General features: G+C 37.1%; 1 protein-coding gene across 8 annotated transcripts in view; it reads left to right on the top strand.

The window, feature by feature from the left end:
* Positions 1–11,514, top strand: part of Slc26a7 (solute carrier family 26 member 7) — a 121,699-nt gene that overhangs the window by 95,588 nt on the left and 14,597 nt on the right. For 4 of the 8 annotated variants that reach the window (XM_029476360.1, XM_029476359.1, XM_029476362.1 and 1 more), the window contains 7 exons: positions 2,301–2,407; positions 3,953–4,019; positions 5,375–5,482; positions 6,425–6,452; positions 6,643–6,662; positions 7,327–7,464; positions 10,966–11,014. In XM_029476360.1, coding sequence (XP_029332220.1) covers positions 2,301–2,407; positions 3,953–4,019; positions 5,375–5,482; positions 6,425–6,452; positions 6,643–6,662; positions 7,327–7,464; positions 10,966–11,014 — 517 coding nt within the window. Of the gene's footprint in view, positions 1–2,300; positions 2,408–3,952; positions 4,020–5,374; positions 5,483–6,424; positions 6,453–6,642; positions 6,663–7,326; positions 7,465–10,965; positions 11,015–11,514 lie in introns of those variants that run through there. The other 4 variants (XM_021160580.2, XM_029476363.1, XR_003836456.1 and 1 more) reach the window with 3 other exon arrangements.

The following is an 11,514-nucleotide window of genomic DNA, read 5'->3' as shown; positions in this document are numbered from 1 at the left end:
GTCAAGATCCTAAAATCCCCAAGTCCTTCTGTAATTATGGAGATTGATTGGGAGGAGTGGGGCTCAGTACTCTGACTAGGTACTGTTCTGCTACGCTGAGGCAGGCTCAGCACCGAGGATAGGTAGAGCTCAGAATCATAATGGGAAGTGGAACTTGCAACTATTGTGTAAATGATTAAATATATCATAGGCTAAAGAGGAGAGATACAGTGTGTGCAATAAGGGTTAAATGATGGCGAGTTCTTCTGAATTAAAGAGAAAAACTGTGTCCCAGCCTATAGGGTGGCAGGCTGGGGTGACCTCATGATAAAAACATATAGAGCAGAAGGTTTTCAAGGTTAAAACCCCCTCCATTCGCTTCCACTGGTTTAGCTTTGCAAAACTGCTTATTTTAAACCAGTTTTATGTGGATAAGGCACAAGAAAATTGTTTCAAGTCTAAAATAAATCCACTGTAGAGATATTTATTTCAGACTTGTTTAAGGAATGAATGCGTCTTAATATATATCTATTTTCTCAAGATTTCCCATTTCCTTTCTAAGCAAACATTTTGTGTTTTGTGTTTCTTTTCTTCAGATAAAGAATTCCACACTGTATTTTATTTCACAGCCTGCCTCCAATTCCTCCTCGATCCACCCCTCCCCCACCCGCTACTCACTCAGCTTCGTGCTTTTTTTTTTTTTTTTTTTAAATGTGGTTCAATTTGTGTTGCCTAAATGCTGTAAGAGTCAGGCTATGCCCTAGAGAGTGTGGTTAACCCACCAGAGGCCACACCCCTAGAGAAACCTGATTCTCTTTCTCCTGCAAACTTTGAATTGCAGCAGTGTCCTCATTTAGAGGTGGAGTTTTGTGCTTACTTCTCCCCTCTTCGCAGGTTTATTTTGTCCAGTTTAAGCTTGCTCATGTCTTATACACTCTGTTGCATATGAGCTAGTTTATAAATGTAGTTGTCTTGCTGTACTCAGAAAACAATTTTGCTGTAGTCATCCACTGCCTCTGGCTCTTACAATCTTTCCACCCCCTCTGAAATAACCCTTCAGTCTTAGGAAGAGGGTGTGTGATACAGCTGTCACCAAGATTTTATCCTATTTTTAGGTTACAGAGTGGGGTTTCAATCTCTTGGTGTGGATAACTTGAAGTTATGTTTGGAAAGTATTTTAAAACATTGAAGTAGAAAGAAAACAAGCTAGCATTGCAGGTACAGGCAAATGTATAGGTTATTGGGGAAATAATTAGAAAATAATTCAGTCTACTATTTTATAAATAAATGGTTTTATGTTTAGACGTATAACCTTTCTTGGTTTCATAATTTTTTTTTTTTTTTGCTGTTGAAGCTATGTTCATCACTAAGCTTAGAAATACCAGGTTTATATTATAAAATCTTATGAGATTATAATTTCAAGTGGTGGGCAAACTTCTAAAGTTAAAATTCCAATTAGAAGAGAAATTTTTTTCCTAAAAATCTTTGAAGTCTTCTAAGAACTAAGTCAGCCCTGATATTTTAGCCTTTATAGGAAATGAACTTTTATAAATAACTATCTTTCTAGGAGTAGATCTAAAACCAGTGTTTTATTCAGTTTTATTCAGTTAGTTGAAGCCTGTTCAATTAGGCTTTGAGAAGAGTGACAAACTATATCAGTTATTTATGCAGTAATCATAGCGCTTTGAGAATAGTGACAGACTATATCAGATATTTGTACAGTAATCACAGCAAATAGAAACCTGTTGCGAGTGAGAAAAACCTGCAAATAGCTATGTGTAATATCATTATGTTCAATAAGAAATGATGGAAATTTGACATATTTTTGAGCACATACATAACAACCAACTATTTTCCAATCTGAAGTCTAGTACTTGGGGTTTGATCAATGGTTGGCAATGCTTACAGGTAAAGCAATGAACCTTCCCACTTATGTTGCTGAAGGCTGATGGAGCCCTGGTATGCTTCTGTGTTTCTGGGTTTTTATTCACATTACATAATGTATTTTTGGGCTGGTGAGATAACTTAGTGGGTAAACGCACTTTCTGCCAAACCTGATGAATTGAGTTTGATCCCTGAAGCCCACATGGAGAAAGGCAAGAAGCAGCTCTAATAGCTTCATCTGTACTCCACTCACCTCATAACCTGCTGCCCTTTGTGAAAGGAAAGAGACAGAGAGACAGTGGAGAGAGCGAATTCATAAGGAAGTCAGTTTTTAGAGATTTGTTCACTGGAGTGCTGTTGAATACAATTGTGAGGATTTTACAGTTGTGAGAAAAAGTGAGAAAGAAGTAGCCACATTTTTTTTTCTGTGTCTCTAGGGCATATGGATCAGTACTTACATTTTTACAATATGCTTTGCTGCCAATGTGGGATTGTTGTTTGGTGTTATCTGCACCATAGCTATCGTGTTAGGACGCTTCCCAAGGTAAGGCTTTATTTAAATATTCTCTCTCTCTCTCTCTCTCTCCATATATACATATATATTCTACATATGACATAGACTAATATTGATCATAACAAAGAGAACCATCAAGATCATAACAAATCCCTGAGATAAATCAACTTGAAGGGACAATTTTATTTTGCCTATGATTTGGAGGTTGCAGGGGCCCAGTGTATCCATAATGGAATGCACAGTGGGATAATTCTGCTTGTTTCTACATGCCTGGAAAACAGGTAGACTGGTTATGGTGCCAATGTCACCTGTAATGGCACACTTATAGTGATGTAATTCCCTTCTATTATCCTTCAGCTCTTAATGGTTCTATTGCCTTCCATTAGCAGTATAAGCTGGAAGCCAAGCCTTCAACACGTGGACATTTGAGGGCCATTTAAAAAGCAAACAAGCCATGTCGTAGTTCAGTAGGTAACATTGCGTGCATTGTACATAAACTGAAGCATGGGGTGTGCTCTTTTCTGAGAGCCCATTTCACTGCACATAATTATCGTGAGATGGATGTGTGTGCTAATATGTGCCGAGTCTTTTGTGTTGTCTTCCCAGAGCAGAGACCATTTCTTGGAATAGATTTGTCCCTTCACCCACTGATGGACATTTGAGTTGCTGCCATTGTTTTGACTGTTAATAAAACTGTTGTGAGCATTTGGATTTAAAAAGAAAAACCACAAACTATAACAAATTTCATAACATCTAATAAAAAGTAAATCTCCTGGCCATATCTTTATTATAGCATTTAAAAACAAGTTAAAGGATATAGCATTCAGTAAGATGTAAACTTGATGATTACTGAATCATCACTTAGGAAATTAAATGGCCATCTTCATGTTCTAGAAGCCCCGTCATTTGCTGAGAAGGGCTTTATTGCTGTGTCCTTTGGCTGAGCATCATTAACCCCTTCATTTATTTTGAGAAGATCTTTGCTGCATTCCCAGGGTCCATCTACTACTTGCCATACTCCATTCTCATGGGTCCCCTGGAATGATAATGATTTATGAAATAATCTGAGCCTGTGACTTTAAAAATATAAAATACACTTTCCCCTATATAGAATCCTCAAATACAGATTCTTGTCTTGTTTTGTTTCTCCTCCTCCTCCTCTTTCTTTGTTTTTCTTCTTCATCTTCCTCATATTCTTCTTTGCCATTGAGCCCTTTCCTTCCCCTCTTCTCATAACATTTTATGAGACCTCATATCATCTTTAGTCCTTTAACAATTTATAATTTTTTATCAATCATTGTAACTCTTACAGCTTGAAGCTTTTGAATTCTGGGGACTTAAATAAGATGCATTCTATTTACTAATGTCTAGTTAGGCAGCTATGCTGTTATTCTCCACTTCAGAATATTCTCACAAAATGCAGATTTACCAATATCTTACAGAGAAATTAACATAGAGTACAAACCCCATTATTTCTAATGTAACTTTAATGTAAGACAACCTGTTGTTTTGATTCTTCTCTCTTAATACAGCAATAAGGGAATGACTTGTAACTTTAATCTGCCTTAAATGTAGGGCAAAGACTTTAAGCATAACAGACATGAAAGAAATGGAATTGAAGGTGAAGACAGAAATGCATGATGTAAGTCTGACTTCCTTTTCTTCTTGTGCAAGTATTAACATTTGTGGACGAGACAGTTTTGAAGGGTCATAAAATCCGATAAAGCATGCCATTTGACAACATCATTCCAGTGGTATATGTGTGAGTGCCACACTTGGCAGTATGCAATGGACATGCAATAAATTAGTAGGGAAAAAGAAAACCTCCTTGAATTTAGGTTTCTAATTAAATCACACCATGGTTCATAGAATTTCAGTTCATGGTTGACTTATGGCAGAGATTACTTCAGGCATTTGAGAACTTCTTTTCCACTGCTAAATTGCATAAAATTAGCCAAATTGGCATCCTTTTTATTCGTTAAATGATAAAGAAAATTAGAGAATTGAGAAAAAAAATAAAACAAAGGTCATTCATGCACTGCTGTTTTAATGACCTAATCAATGTTGGGGTGGTGAATAAGATCATATGTATGTATGTATGTATGGAATTCTCAAAGAATTTTTAAAATGTTATTTGAAAATACAGTGATACTGAATTATTAGCTGAAAGTAATTAAGTCCAAGGTTCTATCTAGAATGCCAATAATTATGGAATTATGAAACTCAGAGAATTTTCATAAAAAGGCAATTTACATAAACTGTCTTGCCTTGCTCCTGTGTAAGGGTGTCATATGAGGGTATCTGAGCCCTGTTACCTTTTAAATTTTAAAGGTGTTCTTTGACAATTTCATACGAGATTGCTTTCACCCCACCCTCCTCACCTCCCTCTTAACTCCAGGAAATCACCTCTTGCTTTACTCTACTACCCGGGCCCCCATTCTACTTTTTCCTTTTTCTCTTTCCTTCCTTCCTCCTTTTCTTCCTTTTTCTTTTTTCTGCCTTCCTGCTTTCCTTCTGTTTTTTTATTTTTTTTTAATAATTTTTAATTTTTAGAGACAAGGTTTCTCTGTGTAACAGCCCTGGCTATCCTGGAACTCTATTTGTAGGCCAAGCTGGCCTTGAACTCACAGAGATTTGCCTGCCTCTATCTGCCCAGTGTTGGGATTACAGGGCATGCCTGGCTCCTTTCCAACACTTGTCTTTTTCTTTTGTTTTGCGACCCACTGAGTTTAGCCAATGATCTTTGCCTTTAGCTGTACCCCAGCTTCAGCTGTAGAGCCCGCTAAGAAGGAATGGGCTCTTCTAGTTTCTTGTTAAAAAATAAATAAATAAAAGGTTTAAAGTAGGGAAAAATTAATAACAGAAGTGTTCACTTGAGTCATTTTAGCCAATTTGTAGAAGTCGCCCTCACTCTGATCCTGCTTGATAAATGTTTGGTTAACATTTTCTCCTTTACTCTCGTATTCACTTCCTTCATTACCTTATGATTCCCCTCAGAGCACAGAGAACTGGCCTCCTTCCAAAAGGACCAATGTCAAGGTCTTTCCAGGTAGCCTGAAAACAGGAAGTAACGTCAGGAGTCTTTCTGTGACACCCAGGAGAATGGTTTGTTCTTTTAATAAGAGACTTGCTTCACAGAGGGCTGCTTGGTTCAGAGCCTTGGAAGCTGTCCCAGGCTCAAGTTTTCCACCAAGCCAGCCTTTCTCTTCCTTTCATAGTTTTTCCATGGAATTTAACCCATAGCTCCGTCGTCCCCACTGACATCTTTATCTTTGAGACAGATGTGATTTTAGATTGATGAATTTTACTTTTAAACATCACTGACGAGCAAACTGCATAATCCTTGCCCTGTTGGGCAGAAAGTAACTACGAGTGAATGAGGGATTTGTAGCACAGATACAAATGCTAGGAATTTCTCTTTCTTCTGTCACCCACACAAGTAACAACTTTTGCTCATAAAAATCCCTGTTTTTAAAAACTGTTACATCTCAATAGTTTCCTGATATCTTCCATAAGGATAAGAGATGTGACTAATATTGAATGTCATTTGCACATACACCGTTGAATGAGAATTTTATCTGACTTAAAATGGCACTGTCCCCATTTTCTAACTCGGTACGTCTTCTGCAACAAACTCAGTTCTGCTGAGAATTTCTGAATTGCAGCAACTTGAATTTTTATTCTTTAACAATGATTTAGTTTTACATCTTAAACTGGAACAATCAAATCTGATGACTGTATATGACAGAACTAAACATTAATTGTTGACTTTTCAGTTTCCACCTGATTTCAGCTAGATTAAAAGTGATTTTTGACAGCTCAGTCTTTTTGCTACCTTGTATTTTTTGTTGTTGCAATGTAGTGACTTTCTAGAGTTTAAATATCTTCATAATTTCAGAAACTCTGATATATATTTTAAACATTTATTAAAAAATGAGCAAACAGTGAGGTCTCTGAATTATCCATGTTTATGTACCTAATTCTTTATTTCTTCTGCCTGCATGCATGGCTATTCTCTGCATCTCTTCTTTCATGGGAATACAAAAGCCTGAAGGAGTAACGCCTTGCTTGGTTGGTAAGGAGTTACTGTTCCACAGGATTGACCATCTTAATCAGATACCCATCCCAGAGTCACAGAAAAGAGGGGTTTGGTTGGGCAGCACCAAAGTGCTGTTAATAATATCTGAACAGATGAGTAAAGTAGATAGATTTTGTGTCGAAACCGTTTCTTCTCTCTTTCCCCATCCTACAATCGGGCAATGCAGTGCAATCCAGAGCTTGCCAGGTAAACCTGTGTGTCAATACTATCTCTTATGATTTACTTTCAATGAGGACTACCAATTATTTGCAGTTTTACTTTAGTTAGAGGCGAGCTTACATCAGTGTTGTATAAAGAGATGATAGTTGACACTTGGAGACACATGTTCAGCTTAATTGAAATACTGACAGATATTTAAGGACGTATTCAGTAGCAGAACATTGCCTAGCATATATGAGGCTCTGAGTTTGAACGACCTCCATGCAAAATAACAATAATTAAGTTCATTTGAATTGATAGGTTGGATAGAAGATGCACTTTGTGGAGGATGGTCTAGGTTATTACCTCACTTGGACCGATAAATAGAAATAAGAGACGCTTTCTGAAAAGCTGTGGATTGCTTTATTACTAATGTTTCTCAAGACTAAGTGTCTACTTCCTTGATATGTGTGGTATTCCATTAAGACTTACAAATAAATTACAATAACGAATATGTTAGTTAAGAGATAGCAATCCACAATTGAGTGTTATGTTGACTAATAGGATTTAGTCTGATCAGGTATAGGGTTGTTTTTTTTTTTTTTTTTTTTTTTTTTTCTTTTTTTTTTTTTTTTTTTGGTTTGCTTGTTTGTTTTATATTTTTCTGACTTGATTCAGAGTTCTAAATCCTTTCCTCTTTTCACTTTAAAAGGAAACTTCGCAACAGATAAAAATCATCTCAATAAACAACCCACTTGTTTTCCTGAATGCAAAGAAATTTAGTGCTGATTTGATGAAAATAATCCTAAAGGAAAGTGACAGCAGCCAACCACTTGATGATGTCAGCAAGGTAGGAATCCTAGCTTCATGACATGTATAATACTGAAAATATCCACAGGTAAACAACGACAGAGTTTACATGTTCTTATAGACCTGTTCATCAGAAAAACCCTTAGTATTGTATATCTGCCTATTCATTTACAATATAACCCGTGTATAGGACAATATTTAATATCACTTAAGAAATTTGTTCATCATGGACCTAAAATAAATATGTGATAGCCTAGTTCTTCAGAATAGGAAGCTTGATAAAGAGCTTTATAGAAGTATAAGCAGTTGTTATTGACATTATAACCTTATTACACAATTTTCCTTCCTTCCCTTCCTCCTCCTTTTCCTTTTCTTCCTTTCCTAGCTTCTCCTTTATTTTTCTTTTTAAAATTGAGACAGGGTCTCCCTATCTAGTTTATGACTTTTCTGCCCCATTCTCCCAAGCGCTTGGATTATAGATGTGTACCATGTCCTGACTAATATTCAGCTTTCTTTATTTCTGTAAGAAACCTTGGTGATCAGAGGCACCAAATCAGATGTGCACCGGAATGAGCCAGTGTGAATGTGTAATTTGCCCTTGAACCCTCAAGTCCAGAGCCACTCACCAGCTGTGGGGATTTAGATGAGCCTGCATTTCAGGGTCCTCATTTGTAACAATGAGGATTCAAATAGTTAAAATATGCAAACCACTTAGAATAGTGCTGGAATCAATCCTTAGTTCTGTGCAGTCTTAGCTAATGTGGTTCATTAGGTTGACTGTCTTTCTCATGAAACTTTCCTTGACTCTCCAGATAATTTCTCATACATCCTTGAACATGTATCTCTTAGTTACTCATGTATCGGAGAATCTAGGCCTCTTGTTTCTGGTCTCAAAACTGTGCAGAGGGCCATTCCTTTGTCTACAGCCAGATGCTTCTGCCCATAATTCTCGACCTGATCTGCCTATGACCTTTGCCCCAAACTCCTATATAGGATCATATATATGATTTTCATGATCACAGTTGAAAATGAAGGTGTGAAGTTCCTCTTCCTGTAATTATTAACATTTGTGAGATGATGCTATCAGACTATAAACGAGTGTAAACCTTTTTTTTTAATTTTTTATAAATTTTTATATATAAAATAAGTATTTTCCTCAATTACATTTCCAATGCTATTCCAAAAGTCCCCCATACCCTCCTCCCCACTCCCCTACTCACCCATTCCCACTTTTTGGCCCTGGTGTTCCCCTGTACTGGGGCATATAAAGTTTGTATGTCCAATGGGCCTCTCTTTCCAGTGATGGCCGACTAGGCCATCTTTTGATACATATGCAGCTAGAGTCAAGAGCTCGTGGGTACTGGTTAGTTCATAATGTTGTTGCACCTACAGGGTTGCAGATCTCTTTAGCTCCTTGGATACTTTCTCTAGTGTAAACCTTTTAAAGACAAGAATCTTTGGGACCCTACAGGTTGTAAATGCATACTGCCTTTGTGCCTTTAGGTTTTCACTTTCAGTGGAATGTTGAGGACCACAGCCAGTGTTTTCAGATTTGAAACTCAATTCTATATTTAGTGGTTCAGGTTGACATTGTGCCTATATATTTCAGAGAGTCTTTTATTGTATATGACAGGGCACTGTTGTAGTTTTTGTGGAGTTTAGCTCACAATCACCATGCAAAAGTGGTACTATGAAAAAATGATATAGTTTTAAATAATCTCATGGACCCATAAGAAATTTGTCTAATTTAATATCTTCTATCTAAATCCTCAGGCAATCCAGGACTGCCTGAAATGAACCTGCATTCCTGATACTGCCACCTGTCTCCTTCAATTCAGGCTATCAGCCATTTGTAAAGTTAGGTTTCAGCTGGAGAAGGCTTCCAACAGTGTGCATAATGGCATTATAGTTGGCATTTTCTTAGGACTAAATATATTTTAAAAATAACTTTAGTTTTTTATATTTTGATTTATGGAGAAACTAAGATGATAGGATAGGTTCTGTATACCTCATAACACTTAAGATGTTAATGCCTTGTGTACCAGTTACAGCTAACACATTCATTTATGTTTTATTCTGTCTTCCTTATTTTGGCTAGTAGCTTATTTGTTTATCTGTCTGTCTGTCTATCTATCTATCTATCTATCTATCTATCTATCTATCTATCTATCTATCTAGTGATGGGGGGAGGCTCTGAGATTCTAGCTAGTGTGTCACATTACATTTAACTGCCATGCTCCATGATTCTCTTGTCTAAAAGTTTCCCAAATTTTCTTGTTTTAAAGGTTGTGAAAATTTTGATCAAGAATGGCCAGGTATTTTGTAGAATGCCCTGTATTAGAATTCGTTTGGTGTTTTGCATGGTCAGACTAGGGTTATGATCCTTAGGAAGGAACATTGTAGGGGCAAAGCCCTACATCCCATCCAAGGTACATACTACAAACAAGACTGATTACCATTGATGGAAATGTTGATTCCCTAAGTTCATCTATTGTTTTTAACCCTTTCTATGTATGCTATACTGTGGAAGGAAGTCACTTTGTTTAAGTCAATTATTAGGAATTTGAGAAGTTATAATTCACCTCCTAAAAGTAGAGTATCTAGATAAATTATTTAAAATTCTTCTGTACAGGAGATTTCAGAGAAGATAAGAGGGAGAAAGGAAATGTCCATCTGCTGAAGGCCAGTCCCTAAGATACAGCCACACAGTGAAATATCATTATTTGAATACCGAATAAAAGAAATATTGAATCTCAGGAAAGTGCTAAGTAATCTGATAAAAATATGTTATCTGTAGCACAGGGCAACATGTAGGGGTAACGATCTCTACCCCACCTTTAAGAAGAGCACTCTAAGAAGCTGTACAGGCAGTGGAAACCTGGAAAGGCATTGGCTGATTCCAGACTGAGATGTCCCTAGCTTTGTGACTTTGGCCTGGTTTTCTAGCTTTCTAATCTTTGCCTCCCTCATAATGGGACACAAGATTAGTAACCCCACAGAATGCTTTGCAAAGATTCAATTGTTAATGTCTTCAAGACTTGGGTATGGAATAAACACTGAAAAATTATGCACTGTCCTTACCCATAGCCAAGAAAAGAAACAACACACACAACATTTTTGATAGGCAACTGCATTGCCGAGGCCCTGCTGGTAGAGACACTGAGCTATGATACAGAACCGCTTTGTTTTCACTTCCTGACGTCTAGCGTGTGATAAATGTTTCTCAAGCGTTTTTGTGGGGCTAATGTGTATGAAATAAATTTTGATGTCAGATCAAAACAAATTTAGTCTTTCAGAAAATGTTCTAACATCTGACTAAGTGAGCAAAAAATCTGCTGAATGAATGTATGCTCATTTCCAGCCCATAATCGTTCTTCATTTCCTAGTTCAATGCCCACAGCATCTGAAACCCTCCTGGAACAAAACCTTTGGCGGTGCTGATTGTTGTTACTCAACATGGAGAAAGGAATGTGCGACTTTTCCATGGGCGGCTATTCATTGTTCCACAGTGCTTTTATTCTTTACATTTATTTTATTTCAGTGTGAACAGAACACCTTGCTCAGTTCCCTGTCCAACGGCAACTGCAATGGTGAGTTTGCTTTTACACTGTAGGATATACACCTCCTTCTCCCCTTTTCTCTCCATTGGCCCTCTCCCTTGAGGGTTTTCCGTGTTCTTCAGTTAGAATCCCCCTGTCCATCTCCCACCTCTTCCCATCCCTGTTTTTTTTCTTCTACTTTTATCATGTTTAATATTCCAAATAGATTTTAAAAACTAGTTGAATGCACATTACTTTTACCTTCAGAAAATATCATGTATATTTAAGAGGCATTTAACTATTATCAATTATTTTGATGACTTAACAATGTCAATACTGAGTTGCACATTTTATTTATTTATTTATTTATTTTATTACATATTTTCCTCAATTACATTTCCAATGCTATCCCAAAAGTCCCCCACATCCTCCCCCCTACTTCCCTACCCACCCATTCCCAATTTTTTTTTTTTGGCCCTGGCGTTCCCCTGTACTGGGGCATATAAAGTTTGCATGTCCAATGGGCCTCTCTTTCCAGTGATGGCCGACTA

Source organism: Mus caroli, chromosome 4 (assembly GCF_900094665.2).
Source record: "Mus caroli chromosome 4, CAROLI_EIJ_v1.1, whole genome shotgun sequence".
NCBI lineage: Eukaryota > Metazoa > Chordata > Mammalia > Rodentia > Muridae > Mus > Mus caroli.
The sequence above is the reverse complement of the archived record's forward strand: the minus strand, read 5'-3'. Positions and strand labels throughout refer to the sequence as shown.